At 35.6% G+C, this 23,213-nt stretch overlaps 1 protein-coding gene across 3 annotated transcripts in view; it reads left to right on the top strand.

The window, feature by feature from the left end:
* The window catches only part of MIOS (meiosis regulator for oocyte development), a 37,155-nt gene that overhangs the window by 2,748 nt on the left and 11,194 nt on the right, over window positions 1-23,213 (top strand). For all 3 annotated transcript variants that reach the window (XM_010353065.1, XM_030932838.1, XM_010353064.2), the window contains 6 exons: window positions 2,764-4,097; window positions 4,423-4,521; window positions 13,452-13,706; window positions 16,316-16,485; window positions 19,137-19,202; window positions 20,038-20,196. In XM_010353065.1, the coding sequence (XP_010351367.1) occupies window positions 2,804-4,097; window positions 4,423-4,521; window positions 13,452-13,706; window positions 16,316-16,485; window positions 19,137-19,202; window positions 20,038-20,196 (2,043 nt within the window). In that variant the 5' untranslated portion in view covers window positions 2,764-2,803. The remainder of the gene's footprint in view (window positions 1-2,763; window positions 4,098-4,422; window positions 4,522-13,451; window positions 13,707-16,315; window positions 16,486-19,136; window positions 19,203-20,037; window positions 20,197-23,213) is intronic.

Below are 23,213 nucleotides of genomic sequence, written 5' to 3' on the forward strand. Positions count from 1 at the left end.
CTCATGGAGTGTATAATCCAGTAGAAGAGACAGAGATGGATGATTAAAGGGAAAGAATACTGTTTAATGACAGTGTATGTCTGAGTAACCTGACCTCGACTAGGGAGGGGATGGAAGGTGGTTGATGTGAAGGTTGAGCAGGTATTAACTTGGCCCAGAAGGCAGGGAACTATGCTTTAACCAGAGGAAACATCATTTGCAAAGGTATGGTGATGGGGGAGGAGGGTATACTCTAGGAATTGAAAAGGACAGTGTAAAAGGACAGCAAGAATGTTGTGCCACAAGGCCGATGCAGTAGGCAGAGACCAAAAGCATTTAGGGTTTTGTAGGTTAGGTTGAAGATTTGGAATGCTATACTAAGAGCAGCTGGAGACCATTAGAGGGTTTTAAGCAAGGAAGGACAGCCTGGTCAAGGTTGTGTTGTAGAAAGATTTTTACTCTGATATTCTATAAAGCAAAATTTCTGAAGGGCCCCGGGAAAGATGAATAAAAGAAAAACTACCAGCACCACACACCAGATATGTTGTATACCTTAAATACTGAAATCAGTTTTCAGAGGCTTGAGACTATTTTCAGTGTGGTAGCACTTGGAAGCCTGAATGAGGAGACAAGATGATAAATAATTGGGTAAATGGCGAAAGGCAAACCCAAAGTGGCAAGGAAATGAAGACACTGAGGGTGCTAGTAAGAATATAATTGAAATGATTGATCTTGGGCTTGAGAAATGCTAAAGAAGGAAATAAAATCAGTATAAGAATTTCTAAATCAGCAGTCCCCAACCTTTTTTGGCACCAGGGACCAGTTTCATGGAAGACAGTTTTCTCACAGACGAGGGATGGGGGTGGTTTCAGGATGATTCAAGCGCATTACATTTATTGGGCACTTTATTTCTATTTACATTGCACTATATAATGAAATAATTATACAACTCACCATAATGTAGAATCAGTGGGAGCCCTGAGCTTGTTTTCCTGCAACTAGATGGTCCCATATGGGTGTGATAGGAGACAGTGACAGATCATCAGACATTAGATTCTCACAAGGAATGCACAACCTAGATCCCTGTCATGTGCAGTTCACAATAGGGTTTGCACTGCTGTGAGAAACTAATGCTGCTATTGATCTGACAGGAGGCGGAGCTCAGGCGGCAGTGTGTGAGATGAGTGGCTCTAAATAACAGATGAAGCTTCGCTCCCTTGCCTGCTGCTCACCTCCTGCTGTATGGCCTGGTTCCTAACAGGCCAGGGACCAGAACTGGTCTGCGGCCCTGGGAGCTGGGGACCCGTGGTCTAAATAATATGAGTCTATTTTAGACTGGTAATTCCTAACTGAAACTTTTGCAAGATCAAAAAGAAAAGCAATTATGTTTGAGTTGAACTATTTAGTATATCTTTATTAGGAGTCTATGCCAGGCTCTATATATGGCACTAAGGATAGAGAGGTAAGTGAACCATAGCTTTACCCTGTGAGAACTGACAACATAGTTGTACAGATACCAGTTGCAATGAAGATTTTAAGTATGTTTATTCATTTTGAATCTAAACTATTACCTTTTACCAACCTTAGAAACAGGCATTTAAATTTTTGTAGCCAACCTTAATTATTGAAACACCATTTTAAATTATAGCTATATTTAGTTTGTGTGCTTCTACTGCTAGAATATTTATTTTTTTGCAAAAATTCTACTTTAACACTTATTCAAAGTTTGTAGAACCGAAAACTGAAAGAGCTCTAATGATCACTTAATTCACTTTCTCAAGAGTGTGGTATGTGTGTACCACTGGTCATAAACAGGATGCTTTGTAGATAAAACACAAGCATTTTTAATAGTTATGTATTTCAGTGTAGCATACCATGATTCATGGACCTTATGAAGAGATTAAAGTCAATTTTCAGATTTTAAAAATGAGTCAGTTTAAAGAAAAATATTAATGGTACAGGTGTTACATGACTGGAGTTTGGGAAATAGTAATCTAAACCAACTCCTGCATTGTGTAGATGAGAAAACAAAGGGGTTCCCCCCACACAATGACTTTTCTGAGGCATATAACTAATATATGGCAGAGCCAGGACTGGAACTCAGGTTTGTTCAGTACATTCCAGTGTTTATTCTGCCATACAAGGCTGATGCTTATTACTGAAAGTTGAAGAAACCTCTGTCTTAGTATGGCATTGTACTTTAAATCTCCATTGTTCATTATGGTGGCCACAAATTTTAACTAAAATTTGTTAAAATTAAGGTTTAAAATTTGAACTAGTCATATTTCTAATGCTCAGTAGCTACATGTGGCTAGTGGCTACCATATTGGACAGCATGAACATGGAACATTTCTGTCATTGCAGAAGGTTTTATTGGGCAGTGCTGCTTTAAACTATTGCTTGGGAATGTGATTCATAATGCTTTTAAGTTTCCCCCCTTCAAAGGGATAATACTTATTAATTTGCTTACACACTGAAGTCGTTATAACCCTGAAGTTAAGCTGAAGGTACTAGTAACAGTGCAATTAAGATAATTGATCTTGGGAAATATACCCAGGATGGGATTCTCAGATTCCTACCAGCTCTTTTTATTGGAAGTGGTTGTTATTTCTCCTTTTTTTTCAATAAATATTTTCTTGAATTCCTAGCAGATAGAAGAAATACAAATATATTGAAAAAGAGGGTTCTTGAATAAAGAATTGTCTGACTTTCTGAATAGTTGATTCAACGTGAGAATTATATTTTGTTGATATTTTAAAACTTTTTATTTTTAAACATTTTCAGTGAATGGACCTGAGTGGACCCTTTGAGCACATCAGTAAACATGAGCGGTACCAAACCTGATATTTTGTGGGCACCACACCAGGTTGATAGATTTGTTGTGTGTGACTCAGAACTAAGTCTTTATCATGTGGAATCTACTGTGAATTCAGAACTCAAAGCTGGATCTTTACGTTTATCTGAAGACTCTGCAGCTACATTACTGTCAATAAATTCAGATACACCCTATATGAAATGTGTTGCCTGGTATCTCAATTATGATCCTGAATGTCTGCTGGCAGTTGGACAAGCAAATGGTCGAGTTGTACTTACAAGTCTTGGTCAAGATCATAACTCAAAGTTCAAAGATTTGATAGGAAAGGAGTTTGTTCCAAAACATGCACGACAATGTAATACCCTTGCCTGGAATCCACTGGATAGTAACTGGCTAGCTGCTGGTTTAGATAAGCACAGAGCTGACTTTTCAGTGCTAATATGGGATATCTGCAGCAAATATACTCCTGATATAGTTCCCATGGAAAAAGTGAAACTTTCAGCAGGTGAAACTGAAACAACATTATTAGTAACAAAACCACTTTATGAGTTAGGACAGAATGATGCTTGTCTCTCTCTTTGTTGGCTTCCACGAGACCAGAAACTTCTCCTTGCTGGTATGCATCGTAACCTAGCTATATTTGATCTTCGGAATACAAGCCAAAAGATGTTTGTAAATACAAAAGCTGTTCAGGGTGTGACGGTAGACCCATATTTCCACGATCGTGTTGCTTCCTTCTATGAAGGTCAGGTTGCAATATGGGATCTTAGAAAATTTGAGAAGCCAGTTTTGACACTGACTGAGCAACCAAAACCCTTAACAAAAGTAGCATGGTGTCCAACTAGGACTGGTCTACTTGCCACTTTAACAAGGGATAGTAATATTATTAGATTGTATGATATGCAGCATACACCCACTCCCATTGGGGATGAAACTGAACCCACAATAATTGAAAGAAGTGTGCAGCCTTGTGACAATTACATTGCTTCCTTTGCATGGCATCCAACAAGTCAAAATCGAATGATAGTTGTAACTCCCAACCGAACAATGTCTGACTTCACTGTTTTTGAAAGGATATCTCTTGCCTGGAGCCCAATTACATCTTTAATGTGGGCTTGTGGTCGTCATTTATATGAATGTACAGAAGAAGAAAATGATAATTCTTTAGAAAAAGATATAGCAACAAAGATGCGCCTTCGGGCTTTATCGAGGTATGGACTTGATACAGAGCAGGTGTGGAGGAACCACATTTTAGCTGGAAATGAAGATCCACAGCTCAAGTCACTCTGGTATACTCTGCACTATATCCTTTGCGTTGTGAATTTTGTGAGATGAATCAAGTAGAAATGTTCTTGAAGTTTGCTGAAAAGTCAGTCTATAAATATGCTGAATGTTTTATATACAAATTCAAGTTACATAATGTTAACATTATAAAGTAAAATTGTTCTAAACTTTTGAACTCGAAATACTGCTTTGTAGATTGTGTAGGAGGAAGATCAGTGTATCTCTGCAATAGGGTCGAACCACCTTATTTACACTGATACTTATGAATTGGCTCCAAATCAAAATAAATTTAGCTTTGAAATATTTTGTTATGCATGACTAGTATTTCCTATGCATTTAAATACTTATGAAGCAATACACAGAAGATATGGATCAGAAATCTCCAGGCAACAAAGGATCGTTGGTTTATGCAGGAATTAAATCAATTGTAAAGTCATCGTTGGGTAAGAAAATTCTATTTCATTTCTCCAATATGTTTATAACTTTTGTACTTTTATTTTGCCCTCTATATCATTTGGCAGAAATTAGTTATTTCAGGATCATGTACATAAATATTTTGTTGTTTTCTGATTAGATATTTCAGTGTATTGTTGAGTTAAATGCATACTTGTATTTGTATCCAAAACCCTTTTTGCAGGAAATCTTAATTCTCAAAAGTGATGTTGGCTTTCTTAGATCTATTCACGCGTTTATTCAATGTTATTTTTTTGAAAACCCACTTTGAGAGGTTTTACGCTAGACAGTTGATAGGTTACTGATTGTTAGTTCAGGTTTTATCACAACATTTTGCTTCGTAAAAAATAAATTAAAAGATCTCTAATTGAAGGAGACCCCTTTTCATTTTGCTCCCCAGATACTTTCATTGAGCCATCTAACAGCAAGGAGTATGATATGAAATACGACCTAACCTGAAGGAATTATACCTGAAATAGTCCTTGGTGAATTAGTGAATGAATTAATTAGTGTGTGAGTTAATGTAGGATTGAAATTGGTATGGTAAACTATTAAAGAATAACGTAAAAGTGGCAAAAACCAAACTTTCTTTTTTTTTTCTGACTGCTTTAAACAGTTGTTCCTATTCTTTTACTGGAATTGAATAATGGGTTATATTAGAATTGCAGGTTGACTATACATTTTCCAAAATGGCTTGGGGACCAGAAGTGTTTCAGATATTTTCAGATTTTGAAATATTTGCATTATATACTTAGATATTGACCATCCCTATTCTGAAATCCAAAATGCTCCGATGAACATTTGCTGTGAATATCATCTCAGCACTCAGAACGTTTCAGATTTTGAAGGCTTTTGGATTTCAGTTTTCACATTTGGGACGCTCAACCTGTATCTCTGTGACCTAGGATTCGTTCTCTAGCTTTTGCTAAGTCAAATCTGGGCCCAAGTCAAGCTGTTAGAAAAGTAGTTAACATTATTTAGTCAAAGAGCAGTAATAGAAGTAGTAAATCCAATTTTATTTTTTACAGAACTTGTATCAATACCATACAAACAAAATACAAAATAATAAAATGTTTTAGAGTAGGTTAAGTGTTTTAATTAAACTGTTACATTATAGTGCTTTTTTTAAGGTCTTTCAAATTACTTTGGTTCACTTTACTGAAAGATGCAGTAAACTACTTACTGATCAGTTTGATTTTATTGTTTTTGTATTAGCCCTCCACCCAAAAAAGTAACCTTTATTATAAATAGTAAAATGAATAAGTTTGGTTAGAAGCTGCTGTTTTTATTAACGTAGGTAAATGGGCACACATACTGTTTTACCCCCGCAAATGAACCTGGTACCATGGTTCATGATTTTAGAGCCATTGCCTATTGCTACAAAGAATTAAACACCACGTTTATAGAATTTATAGTGTGTTAGCTGTATAGTAGATTAGGCCACACTGCACTCAATTATTTAGAGGTTGGTTATTGTGTTTTTTGTATTTTGATATATTTTAAGGAAAAGCCAACCTCTGAAGAAAAGCCAAAGGGGAAAATGTAATATGTTTACGTTTCTGGTGCACTAGAGACAAACTGAGTATCCCACCCCTGTGTCAAAATAGTCTTTATCCAGACTAAAGAAAGACTACTGTTGGAAAGATTTCCTCATTCATCATTCTCTCATTGCTAGGTTTTCAGCTTTTTGTTTTGTTTGGTATAGATATTTTTGTTTTTACTACCCAAAGGTGAAAAGTAAAGAAATAGTGTCAAATATGCCACTCTTAGATTTCAATCTTCTGTTTTATTTGGTCATACCTTTTCCTCTAATTGTCTCTCTAATAATTCAGCACACAGTAAGTCAACACATTGAGCCATCTTGTCCACAGTAACCTAATATACAAGTTTATTAGAGCGCACAGCTAAATTTTGATTTTGGTAACAAATAGTATATATATAAGTGCTTGCTATGAATTAGTTGCTTTTCCCATGTTACTTTAATTTTTACAACTACAATATGAAGTAAGCTCATTCATTCAGCAAGTATTTATTACATGCTTACTATATGCCAGAAGTTATCCTAGGAACTAGAGACATAACTGTCAAGAAGATACATAAATCTCTTCCCTCATGGAGAATGAGCATGATCAATGTCATCCCTGCTCTTGGGGAATTTACATTCTAGTTTAGAATACAGACAAGTAAACTGGCAGTTATAACATAGGGATGAACAGTTAATTACAGGAAGGACTCCTAATCTGGTTGTAGGGATTAGAGGTTTCTCAGAGGAGGTACAGTCAAAGACAAGGTCCAGACAGGGAGCAGCATGTGCAGTGGACCCAGAGGGTAGAGAGCATAGCACATTATTATGGCTGGAACAGAGCATGAGAGAGGAAATGAGGAACGAATGGAGGCTAGAAAGGTAAGCAATGGGCTAACTCAAGAAGGACTTAGAAATCATGTTAAGAATTTAGGGAGATTCATCTTGTAAGACAGGGAAACAGATGGATTTATGACAGATTTGTGTTTTTAAAGGATCAAGATTGATAGTAGGGATATCAGATAGAAGCCTGCTGCAAGGAGGCAAGACGTGATGGTATCCTTACCAAGGTTAGTAGCCGAGGTGCTAGAGAAATGTGGATACATTAGAGAATAGGACAAAATTTAATGATTAATTAGATAAAGGGGTGGAGAAGATGGAAAAGTCAAAGATAGCACACATATATTTAGTTTGGGAAACTAGTTAATTTTAAGTATATTAATTAGGAACACACAGGAAGAGTATTGGTTTATTTTGGAGCAAGTTGAAATCAAGATGCTTAGGTAGAGATGTCCACTGGGCAATAGGATATGAGTTCAAAGCGCAGGGGAGGAATATAATGTATGTTAGAAATAAATTATATCTGGTAAAGTAGATGGAATTGTTTGGAGTAAGAAAGAGGTGGCTTAAGGAGACTGAGGAGGATTGTTGAGAGTTGGAGGAGAAAGATCTATATGGCAAAAAGCGCAATCACTTTTGCACCAACCTAATATATATTCATGTGGACGAGGGAAGAGAGGTCAGTTGTCCACTGCTTCATGCTTCAGATCCAGCCAAATAAGAACTAAAAAGGACTCACTGAATTTAGGACTAGGAGAAGGTCTTTCACGGGCGGTATGGATAGCAAATTGCAGTTAGATTAGAAATTCGGAGTGGGTTGAGGAAATGAAGTCATCAATTATAAATACTTTTTTCAAGGAATTTGACTATGTAAAGAAGGACAAAAAGATATTCAGTAGGAGGAGACAAATCTGGAGCCGGGAGCTTTGTGTTGCTTTATTTTTGTTTTCAACATGGGATTAATTTAAGCATGTTTAAATGCTAATTGGAGGAAGCCCATAGAAAGAGGTTAAAGATGCAGAGAGAAGGGAATGAAGCAAAGTTCCTAGAAATGGGAGGGAATGGGATCCAGAGCACAGTTTCTTTAGATACAAGGGTGCACACCTCCACATTTGCCAGAGGAAAGGGGAAAAGGATGCCGTATGCAGGATGTTTAAGGTTCAATAACTAGAGGCTGAGGGATTTCCCATTTTATGGCTCCTGCTGAGAAGGAGCAGGGAGGTTGTAGGAAGAGGATATGGAGAAGAGGAGAGAGAGCTGTCTTGAGAAACATGGGAGGATTACTGGCTAACATTGTTTTACCAGAAGGTAGAATAAAGGACAGTAGGGCGAGATAATTAAATATATTGGCAAGAGAGTGATTCACTTGACCCTTGGGATCTTATTTGGATAGAGATGAAAATGAATAGAGGATAAGACTGATAAGTAAAAATAATGGTGGTGAAGATACTGTGAGGTTGTGAAGAATATAAGGAAGTGAGATTTTTGGCAGGCTACGTGGTTGTGGTTAGAAAGTAGGTCTTTCGGAGGAGGACAGTTTCGAGTGTGGCTGTGAAAGGAGTAGCTTAAGTCTTAGAGGTGTAGACCACTGGAGATAAGGAAGCAAAGGAACTGAGAGGCTAGTTTATTGAATGGGCTAAGTGTTGAAATCAACCAGGATGAGAAGAATGCATGCTCTGAGGGAATCTCTTCTACAGACCTGTATAGCAAGTTCACAGTGTTATTAGTAGGTATAATTCCTTCCTTTTAAGATGGCAGAAAGTTGTATAAAAAATATTGGCCTGCTTTTCATCTGTCATGAAAAGAATATTTTTTATGCTTAAAGAATAAACTCTGCAGTTCCAGCTACTGAGGAGGCTGAGGTAGGAGGATTGCTTGAGCCCAGGAGTTTGAAACCAGTCTGGGCTACATAGAGACCCTGTCTATCTTTTTTTGTAAAAAAAACAAAAACAAAAGCGAAACTTAATCTAGAGAACTGAGAATTTGTCTATGCAAAATGACTACAAGGGGCAAAATAGCTAGGATTTCTTATAAACTGGATAATTGTATTGCTTGGTTATTACATAGATATTAAAATGAAACAGTAGCTACAGAGAGCATAGTGTTTACTGATTTGAAAGAAATGTTAAATCCTAATTTTTTTTCTTTTTTTTTTTGGAGACAGAGTCTCTGTCACCCAGGCTGGAGTGCAGTGGCACAATCTCAGCTCACTGCAACTTCCACCTCCTGGGTTCGAGTGATTATCGTGCCTCAGCCTCCTGAGTAGCTGGGATTACAGGTGCATGCCATTACACCTGGCTAATTTTTGTATTTTTTGTAGAGACAGGGTTTTGCCACATTGGCCAGGCTGGTCTCAAACTCCTAACCTCAAGTGATCTGCCTGCCTCAGGCTCCCAAAGTGCTGGGATTACAGGCGTGAGCAATCGTGCCTGGCCAAAATCCTGATTTTTAATGTTTAAATAAACTTGTTTTCCTTGCAGCCATCAATAAAATGTTTTCTATTATTTATATATAGGACAGTCTCAAATTTAGGAAATACAATTTTGTTATTTTAGTGTTACATGCATAAATATATTTTACTTTGTTTTCAGAGATATATTAAAAATGTATGTATATGTTAAACTCGTAAGTCAAAACCCATGCTGACATCATATTGCTTATATGATAATTCTAATAATCAACTGTAGCATAGTTATCAATAAAAAGGTCTCTAAGCAGAAAAAAAAATGATACAATAACCGTGTTCTTAACATGCGGGATATATTAATATTTCCACCTCCTAGCAGTGACCTCTTTGAATTCATATTCAGTCATCCACTGCATAATGACGTTTCTGTTAACAATCAACTGCATATATGATGGTGGCCCCAAAAGATTTAATACTGTATTTTAACTTTACCTTTTCTGTGTTTAGGTACTCAAATACTTACCATTGTGTTACAGTTGCCTGCAGTATTCAGTACAGTAATTTGCTGTAAAGCAGAGGCATCCAATCTTGTCCTCCGTGGGCCACATTGGAAGAATTGTCTTGGGCCACACGTAAAATACACTAACAATAGCTGATGAGCTAAAAAATAAAGTTTTTTTAAAAATCCCCCCAAAATCCCGTAATGTTTTAAGAAAGTTTACAAATTTGTGTTGGGTCACATTCAAAGCTGTCCTGTACTGTGAGTTAGACAAGTTTACTTTATAGCCTACGAGCAGTAGGCCCGTGTAGCCCAGGTGTGTAGTAGGCTATACCATCTAGGTTTGTGTAAGTACACTGTGATGTTCACACAACAACGAAATTGCCTAACAATGCATTTCTCAGAAGGTATCCCTACTGTTAATCAACTTGTGACTGTATTGTTCTCTATTCTGTTCCATGACATGATTTCTATAAAATAAAAACTCTTAAGAAATTAGAATATTATATTAAGCTGTAGGTAATCATTTGAAAAATAAATTGCTGATTTTTGTTCACCCGTTTTAAAATTGTGTTATCACTAAATACCAGCTTTAAGTCCAAAATTTATAGGAGAGATACGAAAATAAACACCTTATAATACATCTCAGCCTCCACCTGAAGTTAAATGACTGCATTCTGCCCTGACAATTTAAATTTGTTATTCAGAATGAATGTTTTAATTTTTTTAATGTGTTTTAGTAACTTTATCATTAATCGTTAGAAGTTTTCACATTATAGTTCTTAAAAATCCACTTTCATAAGCTAAAAGTGATTTTGTCCTTAGGCTGACTCCCCTCATGGTTGCAAATAAAGTAGCATGCTGCTGCTTTTTAGTGGGTAGGAAGTGCTGTTAAAGTAAGAGAACTTTGTGAAAGTTTCCTCTTAACTCTTTGACCTGAATTGGCAATAGTTTCCAGTAGTCAGGTTAAAAATAAGTAACTTCAAGTGGAATTATTTAATTATTTTTTGAATTTCCAAAATTTTACAAGGAACACATCTTGAAACTTTTTCATAAAGCAGTCGGATATAATATAAAATGTATACTAACATGCATAATACTTTAGACTTACCACAGCCTAAAATCAGATAATCACACAGGGTTTTTAAAAGTATGAATTAGGTATAAAAGAGTTTAGACCTTTGACTATACACTGTTTTACCTTTTTTTTTTTTTTTTTTAAAGAGACAGAGTCTCACTCTGTCACCTAGGCTGGTGTGATCTTGGCTCACTGCAACCTCGGCCTCCCAGGTTCAAGCGATTCTCCTGCCACAGCCTCCCAAGTAGCTGGGACTACAGGTGCATACCCCCACACCCGGCTAATTTTTGTATTTATAGTAGAGACCAGGTTTCTCCATGTTGGCCAGGCTGGTCTCGAACTCCCGACCTCAAGTGATCTGCCTGCCTCAACTTCCCAAAGTGCTGGGATTACAGGCATGAGTCACGGCACCCAGCCTAAAATTTTTCTTAAAAAATCATTTAGTCTGAATACTTGGAAAGAGTAAAAATAGGCCAGGCACGGTGGCTCATGCCTGTAATCCCAGCACTTTGGGAGGCCAAGGCGGGCGGATCACCTGAGGTTGGGAGTTTGAGACCAGCCTGGATAACATGGTGAAACCCAGTCTCTACTAAAAATACAAAAATTAGCAGGGTGTGGTGGTGTGCACCTGTTGTCCCAGCTACTCAGGAGGCTGAGGCAGGAGAATCACTTGAACCTGGGAGGCAGAGGTTGCAGTGAGCTGAGATCGCACCATTGCACTTCAGCCTGAGTGACGAGCAAGACTCCGTGTCAAAAAAAAGAAAAATTTATATATGTAATTTAACTGGCAAATGACAAGTTTTTAATATTTTCTTATTTTTGCTTGTGTTTATTTATACCTTTAAATTCTTGACCAGAATGACTATAGTTAAATTAACTTTGGATAGTGTATTTTCATTCATTTACTATCTCATCATTTCCATGGGTCAGTAGTCTGGGCACACCTTAGCTGCGTTCTCTGTTCAGAGTCTCAGAAAGGCTAAGCAGAAGGTATCAGCCAAATTGTATTTCTTTCTAGAAGTCAGAGTGCTCTTCCAAGTTCATGGAGTTGTTGTTGGCAGAATTCAGTTCCTTGCATCTATAGGACTGAGGTAACCATTTTCTTGCTGGCTAATGGCCAGGGGCTGCTCTCCGCTCCTTAGAGGCTATTTGCAGTTCCTTGCCACATGGCCTTCTCACAGACCCTCTCACAGCATAGCAGCTTTTACCTCTTCAATACCAGCAGATCTGTCTCCTGCTGCTTCTCTCTTACCTCTAGACTGTCTTTCAAAGGACTTACTTGATTAATCAGGTCAGGCCCACACAGGATAATCTACCCTTGATTCACTCAGTGAACTAAGTAAGGGCCTTAATTGTATCTGCAAAATGCTTTCACCTCTGCTATATTCTGTTATCTGGAGACAAGTTACAGATTCTGCCTGTATGCAAGGGGAGGGGTTTGTTTACACAAGAGTGTGGTTGGGTTGCGGGGGGCAGGAATGCTGTCCTTCTTAACAGTTCTGCCTACAACCAACAAGTTTAATGAGGAAATCTAGCAACTATCTGTTTGTTGTTGATCTAGTTGTTTACAAATGTATAATTACAGTATTAGATGTAAATATATAAATAATTACTGTAAATTAAAAATGTAAATTACTACAAAAAAATAAAATGTTGGTAATGTTGGACATTCATGTTGCCTAATTCATAATTTAGTTTATTCTGAAAATCCTTTTTGTTAAAAAACATAATTATGTAATGACAATTTTGGTGATAAAACTTTCTAGAACATTTAAGAATTTGTTATCGTTTTTAAGTGTCATCTTTATTCATTTTGGCTTTATTTGGCACTAAGTATCATCCTAAGTGAAATTACCTTGTCATTAGGATCAACTGCCTTGATTGCAGTGTAAATAATGCTATAAGAAGGCAAGGGTTTGTTCTGAAAAAAGAATGATAAATGAAGTTTTCTGATTTAGTAAGGGGAAAAATAGTCTTCAAGTTAGTCCCATTGTGTTTTAAAGTTATGACTTACCTTAAACTTTCAAAGTACTTTGAAGTCTGTAATCTTGTTTTTTAATGTACAGAGAGAGAAGGAAGAAAGCAAGAGCACTTTTACTGGATTTCAGACAGTAGGGATACCTTGTGAATAAAACAGACAAGACACCTGCCCTTTTGGAGCTTATGTGCTAGTGGGAGAAGAGATTAAGACTGAAAACTAAATTAATAACTACATGGGAGCACATGTTAAGTGCTAAAGGAAATAGAGGAAACAATGGGTGGTGAGTTAGATAATAACAGGTATATCTATGTCAGATTAGGTGGCCAGGCAGCTTTCTCTGAGGCAGTAATTCAGTTTAGTCCATCTGAGCATTTGCTCTTATTTCAGTAGTTCTTTGGTAACTCAAGGAGCTACTGTACTTAGAAACATGCAAAATATGTTTTATTTGTGGCATATTTCATATTTACACTATCGTAAAATTATAGCTGAGAAGTTAAATATTCTAAATGTGTCAACATAGTTCTCTGTAAAACTGACTTATTTTCCAAATATATTTTGAAATAAAACAATATAAAAATGTTTTCTGTTTTTAGGAATGGTGGAAAGCAGCAGACATAATTGGAGTGGATTGGATAAGCAAAGTGATATTCAAAATTTAAATGAAGAGAGAATCTTAGCTTTACAGCTTTGTGGGTGGATAAAGAAAGGAATGGATGTAGACGTGGGGCCATTTTTGAACTCCCTTGTACAAGAAGGGGAATGGGAGAGAGCTGCTGCTGTGGCATTGTTCAACTTGGATATTCGCCGAGCAATCCAAATCCTGAATGAAGGGGCGTCTTCCGAAAAAGGTATAGTTTATAAACTGAAATATTAGTTATAATCTAAGATGTTAGCAGTTCATAGACTCTTTTCTTTAAGAAAAGAGGCTAATAATTTTCAAATATCTAATCACTTAAAATTTTCATTTAATTTTTGTTGGAAGAGAAAATTAGCACAGTAGTATATCTATAACAGTAAATACTTAACTCATCTCTCATGCCTTGGTTTAGGTCTGTAAAAACAAAGATGTGTCTTAAATGTCAGTATAATATTATAAGGAGCACTCAAGTGTGTCCATTTTCAATGTTTTCTCTTTTAAAGATAGTTCAGTTACATTTTTAAAAATGTATCTTCTTAAAGATTAGGACTTCTTTAGCCTACAAGTATTTTTATGATCCATATTAGAGTGTGTTTTAGTTTATACTTTCTTTTGGATGGTTATTGTTTGACCTTTAAGAAACTCTGAATGACACTTTTATTTAGGCTAATGCAAATTCTTTTTTTTTTTTTTTTTGAGATGGAGTCTCGCTCCTGTGGCCCAGGCTGGAGTGCAGTGGCGCAATCTCGGCTCACTGCAAGCTCCGCCTCCCGGGTTCACGCCATTCTCCTGCCTCAGCCTCCCGAGTAGCTGGGACTACAGGCGCCCGCCACCTCGCCCGGCTAGTTTTTTTGTATTTTTTAGTAGAGACGGGGTTTCACCGTGTTAGCCAGGATGGTCTCGATCTCCTGACCTTGTGATCCGCCTGTCTCGGCCTCCCAAAATGCTGGGATTACAGGCTTGAGCCACTGCGCCCGGCCGCAAATTCTTATAAAAAGCATACTTTGATCTTCAGAAATGCTTCTTGAGTCTGGCGATTAAAATATAGTTTTCATTTAGTATTTTTTAAAAAGAAAGAAACAAGATAAGGTTTTCTTACTGTGTAATTTTGCCAGAGGATCCTCAGAAAAACAAATCCTAATCCAAAACCTCAGGGTTTTTTTTCTTAGGAATATTTCACTTGGAAATAACTAAAATATATATAGCTATTGGTCTTTAGTACACCTAAAAAGTCATTTCTGAATATTCAGAATACTGAATCCTTACTTGCTGGTCCATTTTGAAACCTTTATGGTTCAGCTGTAGCATAGAGAAAAACATGAAATTCACTGTAATATATTTTTTTGCAGTCTAAAAGTTAAAAAAGTTAATGTTTTGCTCAGATTGGCATGTTTTCCTTCACCTTTGCTCTAACAAAAGTCTTCCTCATTTAAGACGGCAATAGAAAATATGTGATGATGGAAAAAAGAATTGATATTTAAAGCCATTTCTAATTATAATTTTGCTATAACTTGAAAGGGTGATAACTTTCCTATCTTGTGTACCTGGGAAATTTCTTAGTCGATTTAAACACCCATACTAACAATAGGGAAATTGTATCTTTCCAGTGATTTTAAGGACTGAAGAGAAGACTTCTGTGAGTCAAACATTCTTTTCCATTTAGAAGTAAATTGTTCTATACAAAATCTAAAGATACTTCTTTGCTATTTTTATTTTTTATTTAAAAGACCTTAAATCTAATATATTAGGCAAAGGAAGCAAGCACAAAGTAACTTGGGAAAATGTTTATAGAAATGAGAGAAATGAGGAATATAAAGCTGTTAAGAACATAAAGTAGGAAACACTGCTTTATTTGGAAAAGAAAGAAAAAGATTAGAATCAAGAAATAGAATAAGAAAACTTATATAATAAGTGTAGAAAATACTTAAGAGTGAAAGTTAAAGGAAAATTTAGTTTTCTCTTTTGAAGCTGAACTTAGGTTAGAAGACTAGGCAGCCATACTGCTGAAGGCAAAGTTAGCAGCTTATCAGCATGCATCTAAACTGCTAAGAGCAAATATTTAAAAGACGATTGGTAACAAATGCTTTGTTGCAAATGGCTCTTAATGCAGTTCTGTGGTAATTCTTATAGTTTATTTTGTCCTGGAAAAATTGTAAGTGTAATACTGTAATTAAAGTGTTGAAATATTACTTTCTGCACTTTGCATTGACACTTATATATATATAAATATCTGCATTATATATTTAGGAATAGGAAAATAAAATGATTTTGAGTATTGCAATCTTGAGATGCAATAATATTCACTATAAGTGTTTTTCAAATACTTTTGCATTAATAAACTTGTTAAAGTTGACAGTGATTCTGGTAGGATGACTTAACTTTTCTTCATTTAGCAAGCAATAGCATACATATATGGGAACATATATAGGAATAACATATATAAGACCCTGCCTGGAATGAGAACTTGAAAATTAAAAGATCTGCTTTCCTGCATAGAGTTTGCACATGTGGGCATGAGTTTTATAAAGATAGAAATGTTTTGCTTATTGTCTTTGCCAAAGTTTCCAGTCTGAATCAAAACCCAAAACCTTTTTGTTTTGTTTCGTTCTGTTTTTTTAGGGTAAGGTGCAAATTTATTAAGAAAGTAAAGGAATAAAAGAATGGCTACTCCATAGGCAGAGCAGCCCAAAACCCTTATTCTATGAGCTCATTTTTCTGAGGGTAAAAGTCACCCTCTGATTTCTATTTATGGTTTAAGAAATGTAGAAGAGATAGTAAGCTTTTGATCACTTTGATTAGCTGGCTGTTTTTAATATGCAGGAGATCTGAATCTCAATGTGGTAGCAATGGCTTTATCGGGTTATACGGATGAGAAGAACTCCCTTTGGAGAGAAATGTGTAGCACACTGCGATTACAGCTAAACAACCCATATTTGTGTGTCATGTTTGCATTTCTGACAAGTGAAACAGGATCTTATGATGGAGTTTTGGTAAGCTAACTTGTTCTTTGAGATCTTCCTTTGGATTAAGATAGGAGTTTTTATCTAACTGTTAAAATTTTCAAATGTCTGTTGCATAAAATACTATATTTTGATGCATACGTTAGTTAAAATAAGGCATCTTGGGCTTTGTGTTTTGAGCAGCTCTTCTTGAGTGTGATTCCCATCCTGGAGTTAGTTAATTGATATCAAACTGGATTTGATTTTTATGGTTTTAATAATATAATTTACAGATATAGAAGGAATATTTTATCCTTTAGTTTAAGAACTGAGCTGTAGAAATCTACAGCTATATAAACATAAACATATATTCACTGTTTAAATGCACTGTGCATACATGCACATATGCATGTGTGTATGTTTAGTTAAGTAAAACAACTCATGATTATTGATCAGTTATGGTGGAGGTGGCCATACATCTTGTCTCAGTGTTTGTGGTTTCTGTTGGGAATGATAACAGTACTTACAGTGGATTATTTCAGCTTTTTATTTGGTCTTTGTGTTATTCTTTTTCTCCTCTGTTTTAGCCACCTGTGATCATAACACTATCAAATAGGTTCTTTATCACAAAATGGGGAAAGAAAGAATGAAGTGAGATTTGCTTATCAGTTTTAGCTGTTGGGTTTTAAGCTAAACAATAGTACTACAACTTTCTTTGCACTACTTGGCTTCTTTCTAACAGTGGGAACAGCTTTCTACACTGAAATTCATTTCTGTGTCTGCTACTAGACCATTTCTTATCAATTATACATTTCTTGGATAAGTGATTTAAGTATTAGTCCCTAAGAATTTGTAAAAATAAGTATTTTATTTGAGCAGATTAATGAAATGTTTAGTAACTGTGTATTTTGCACTTTATGTGTTTTATTACTTTTAATAAATTACTATTGAACTTTTCTGACCACTTCAAAATAATATATATAATGTTAAGACTGTTTATTTTTTAACTGTAATCTTTTTTGTTAAACAAGACTTCAAATGTATCTTGAAGAGATAAAATAATACTTTCAGGAAGTGTTAGAGAATGATAGAGGCTAGATAAACAAGTGGATTGTTAACTTTTGAATTGATAAAGATGTATATTGTTTAAATATTAAATTTCTCTATTTTAAGTGACCCATAATAAGTACTTTTCTTTTCCTTTTTTTTTTTTTGTTGTTGTTGTTGTTGAGACAGAGTCTTGCTCTGTACCCACACTGGAGTGCAGTGGCGCAATGTCAGCTCACTGCAACCTCCACCTCCTGGGTTTAAATGATTCTCGTGCCTCAGCCTCCCAAGTAGCTGAGACTGCAGGCATGTGCCACCATGCTGGCTAATTTTTGTATTTTTAGTAGAGACGGGGTTTCATCATGTTGGCCAGAAATATCAATTCTGGTCTCGAACTCCTAATCTTGAATGATCCACCTGCTTTGGCCTCCCAAAGTGCTAGAATTACAGGTCTGAGCCACCACACTCGGCCCCAGTATCCTTCTTTTCTTATACATAAATTTGAGTTACTAGATAACAGTCATCTTGAGTAAGAAGTTCGTATTTCCAAGCTGTTTCATTTATGTATTTAGTTATGCTTTATATATAAAATAATTCATGTTGCTCTATTAAGAAAATGTTAATAGTAAGAATGTGAAAAGTACTGAATTGGGAAGTCAGAAAATACAGGCCTGACTCTTTGCTCTGCCCCATTTACCTTAGCCATTCAGTTAACTTCTTTGAGTATTACTTTCCTGAGATGTAAAATGGGACAGAATAATGTTTATAACCCTTTCCAGATCAAAATTTTATAACATATGCAACTGAATCTAAGAGTTAAATCTAGTTATATGAAATGTGTTCTCTCTTTAGGGCAAAACTATATTTTATCATAGAAAAAGTATGCTAAGATAGATATCAACTGAAGTGATTTTATGGTTAAAAAAGTAAAATTTTCATAGGATGACTTCAATGGAAATTGGATCTTTTTTCCACCCTTAAATTATTTTTACAAATCACAAAATTAATTGTACCTTCCTACATTTGTAGTAAATATATTTCAAAAGTGTTTCATGATATTGACAAGTTTACAAAAATTTTAGTTATTTTAATGCCTCTAAAATCTTTGCCACAAACCACCTATATAACAACTTTAGCCCCAAGAGTGTGTCTGTTTATGTTTTAAAACTTGTCACTTTGTAGTTGGAAACGTATATTGGTATTCTTCTAAATTGTGTACTGGTGTAGCCAGTTCACAAATTTCTTAGACGTACTGATTAACTTAGTAGCCAAGGAAAGATTTCCTTAGTTCTCTAAAATTAATTTCTATGATGGAAAGATTATGTGGCATCTTAAATTTGATAGACTGTACATTATTGCTTGTCTTTTATATTGGAGTTATATAAGACTGACCTGGATTTTTAAAAACTGAATTTGGCCAGTGTTTAAAAGGTAAATTTTTACTTTGCAAGGACAAAACTTTATTGCTGAATTCCCGGAGAGTTACATCAAGAAAGGCATCTCAGGCAATTAATGACTCTGCAAGATAAATATAACTTGCTAATAAATTTGGAAATAAACATATTCATTTTACTTATATAAAATATTTAGTCTCTGCAAAAATTTAAAACTCACTGCACCTAGAAGTAACTCCTTGCTTTTTCTCTTCTTTCCAGTATGAAAACAAAGTTGCAGTACGTGACAGAGTGGCATTTGCTTGTAAATTCCTTAGTGATACTCAGGTGAAAACTGATTTAATTCCACATTTGAAGTAATTAATATATACTGTCACAATTACTGTAAGAAATTAGTCTTTATAATTATATATGTATGAGATTGATAAGTAAATTCTTCTAAAAAGTATGGTAAGAATATATTAGATCAAAATATTTAGAAAATGTCTACCATAACTAAATTTATTTGTTTAGAATACTGACTTAATATTATTAGTATATTTCTTCTTTGGAGGGTAAGATTAGTCAGTAGGTAAAGATGTTAAACTCACCTCTTAGTGATGCTGTGAAAGGGTTCCTCATTTTTAATATATTAAACAATGCTAAATGCCTATTGTGTATATAGGGAGGGGGAAATGCATGTAAGCAACTAGTAATACTATGTGCTGAGTACTATAGTAATGAAAAATGCTGGGGGAATATGGAGGAATCTTGGCAAGAGTTTGGGGTGGGTTGAAGTCAGGGAAGACCTAAAGGAGGTTATTCTTGATCTTAAAGTTCCCTTGCAACTCAGATTTTGTGATTCTGTTACATACTACTATGATAGACAGCAAAAACTTTGCAGAATAATGAGGACAATTCTCTTTAAAATAATAAACCATCTGTAGTTCTTTTATGGATTAATTATCAACATAGTAAATGCCTTTTTAAAATATTTTAAATATTATGGATACTGCTTTGAAATTTATAATAGATGCAGACTCCTTAGTTACATATTTATAGTAAATCTTTTGTTTTAAAATGTTTTCCATTAGGAATGAAATTGTTCAAAATGTAGTAGTTTTGAAGTACAAAATACATAGTGACACAGATTGCTTTAGAAAAATCACTTTAAATTTTCCAGTTAAATAGATACATCGAAAAGTTGACCAATGAAATGAAAGAGGCTGGAAATTTGGAAGGAATTTTGCTTACAGGCCTTACTAAAGATGGAGTGGACTTAATGGAGAGTTATGTTGATAGAACTGGAGATGTTCAAACAGCAAGTTACTGCATGTTACAGGTCAGTGCAGTTTGACAGCAGCTTTTAAAAAAGTAACAATATTCTATATTTTCTTTCCTCAATTGAAAGTAAATATGCACTTTTGCTTGCTTAGGATCTTTAGAAGGCATTTAGTTTTCACCTAATCAGTTGATCTGCTGAAGACGTGTGCCTTATCTTCCTGTCCCTAAGCCTCTTCATTGAGTTATCCAGTTTTTCCTTTCAGTCTGAGAAGGGCCAGTCTTGACTGCATCTGAATTTATATAAAGCGCAAATGGAGTAGAGAAACCTCTCTTCGGTTTCTCCAATTGTTGACATAACCATATCTTCTACAAGAAAGATTGCCTTTTCCTGATCTGAACTATAGTCTTACTTGAAGTGCTGAAGTCTAGTTATACCACAGCTCTCGGCTTTCATTTTCTCTTTTTATTATCAATGGGGCTGATTTGGAGTAACCAGTTTATGTATATTTTCTCAGTTTTTATTGTCCAGTGACTAAAAACAGATTCCAGGCATAGGTTGCTGTCTACTTTACTTTTGCTGGAAATATGGTAAAATTTAGAGTATTCTCCTGAGATTTCCTGTAGCCCTCCAGCTGATCTTATCCTTACATGGTGTTGGTACCTTCCTCTTTCCTGCCCTCATCCTCATATCACAATATGGTAGCATACTGTGTTCTGAGTAAACACAGGAAAATGCCCCCTCTCCCATTCCACCTTCTTGTGCATATGTAGAGATACGAGCCCACAGACCACAAAGTAAACTTACCTAGTGTATGAAGCCACTGCCCATGGAAGAAAAAGTACCATTCTATAACATTTTTTCTTGCTGAAATAAAATTATGTTATTTAAATTAAACTGTATATATATGGCTACAGATGGCTACAGAGTGCAAATGGGTTAGTAACTTCTTACCAAGGTTTATAAAATATATTTAAAATGCAGACAATACAGATCTTGCTTTTTTAAAATCCAGTCTGATAATCGCTGCCTTTAATTGGAGTGTTTCCTTCATTTACATTTATATGGTCATGGTTAAGTCTACCATCTTGCTATTTGTTTTCCGTTTTGTTTTTCCTTTTTCCTTTTGTTCCTATGTTCCTTTCCTACCTTATTTTGGGTTAATATTTCCATGTTTCATTTTATTGCCTCTATTGGCTTTTTAGCTATATCTCTTTTCATTATCTTTTTTTAAAAGATGTTGCTGTAGATCTAACAATGTGCATCCTCAACTCATCAAAGTCAACATTTTACCCCCTCGTGCTTCACATTTCTCACCTGACACATCATGCTTTCTTTCTACTTTACCTTTTCTTATGTCACTCTGACACTTTCCGGGTTTTACTTCATGCTTCACAGATGTCACAACAGTGTGACTTCGTTTACACATCCATTCCTTTGTCCTATTTTCATATATTTTACTTTTACAGATATTATATACTCTAACTTACAGTGTTTTTTTTTAACAGTTATTTGTCATTTATGTAAATTATGAAAAGAAAACATGGGCTTTTATGTTTATTCACTTATTTATCATTCCTGGCATTCTTTTTCCTTCTGTAAATCCTATAGCATTCCTTGTGTTATAGGTGACAGATTCTCTCAAATTTTAACTGAAAATGTCTATTTCACCCTTATTTTTTCTTTTAACACGTTAAAGATGTAGTTTCACTCTCTTCTGGCCTCTGTTGTTTCTGATGAGAATCAGCTATTCTTATACTTGTTTCCCTGTCTGTGATGTTTCATTTTTTGTTGGGTTTCTTTTTTTTTTTTTTTTTTTTTTTTTTTTTTTAAGACAGGGTCTCACCGTATCACTCAGGCTGGGGTGGATCTCAGCTCATTGCAGCCTCCTGGCTCAAGCAGTCCTCCCACCTCAGCCTCCCAAGGAGCTGGACCACAGGTTCACGCCACCACTCCCGGCTAATTTTTTGTATTTTTGACAGAAATGGAGTTTCACCATGTTGCCCAGGCTGGTCTCAAACTCCTGACCTCAAGCGATCTGCCCGCCTCAGCCTCTGAAAGTGTTAGTATTACAGGCATGAGCCACCATGCCCAGCCTAAATTCTGATTTTTAATGTTTAAGTAAATTTGATTTCCTTGCAACCATCAATAAAGTGTTTTCTATTATTTATATATAGGACAATCTTTTTGGGTTTCCTCCAAGATTTTTCCTTTACCTTTGATTTTTCAGTAGTATGACCTTAATGTGCCTGGTTGTGGTTCATTTTATCCTGCTTGTGGTTCATTGAGCTTCTTGGATCTGCATGTCTGTTCTTCATCAGACTTGGGAAGTTTGGGGATATTCTTTCTTTAAATATTTTTTTCTGCCTCAATCTTACTCTATTTTTCTTCTAGGATTCTTACTACATATGTATTAAATCACTGCATAGTGTTCATAGGTGCCTAAGGCTCTATTCTTTTTCCTTCCATGTTTTTTTCCCCACTATTCTTCAAATTAGTTAATTTTTTTGTTTGTTTGTTTTTTGTTTGAAGACAGAGTCTCGCTGTGTCACGCAGGCAGGAGTGCAGTGGCACAATCTTGGCTCACTGCAACTTCCACCTCCCAGGTTCATGCATTCAAGTGATTCTCATGCCTCAGCCTCCCAAGTAGCTGGGATTACAGGCATGTGCCACCACACCTGGCTAATTTTTTTGGTTTTTCAGTAGAGACATGGTTTCACTATGTTGGCCATGCTGGTCTTAAATGCCTGTCCTCAAGTGATCTGCCCACCGTGGCCTCCCAAAGTGCTGGGATTACAGGCGTGAGCCACCGTGCCCGGCCCAGATTTGTTGATATCTGTTGACTTATGGACTCTTCCATCATCTCCATTTACTGTTAAACTTCCCAGGGAATTGTTCATTTCAGTTATTGTGCTTTTCAGTTTCAGAATCTTAACTTTGTTACAGTTTACATCAGCAGTCCCCAACCTTTTTGCACTAGGGACTTTATAGCACCAGGGGGTTGGTTTAGGGATGATTCCAGCACATTGTATTTATTGTGCAGTTTATTTCTATTATTATTACACATAATGAAATAA

Source organism: Rhinopithecus roxellana, chromosome 6 (genome assembly GCF_007565055.1).
Source record: "Rhinopithecus roxellana isolate Shanxi Qingling chromosome 6, ASM756505v1, whole genome shotgun sequence".
Lineage (NCBI taxonomy): Eukaryota > Metazoa > Chordata > Mammalia > Primates > Cercopithecidae > Rhinopithecus > Rhinopithecus roxellana.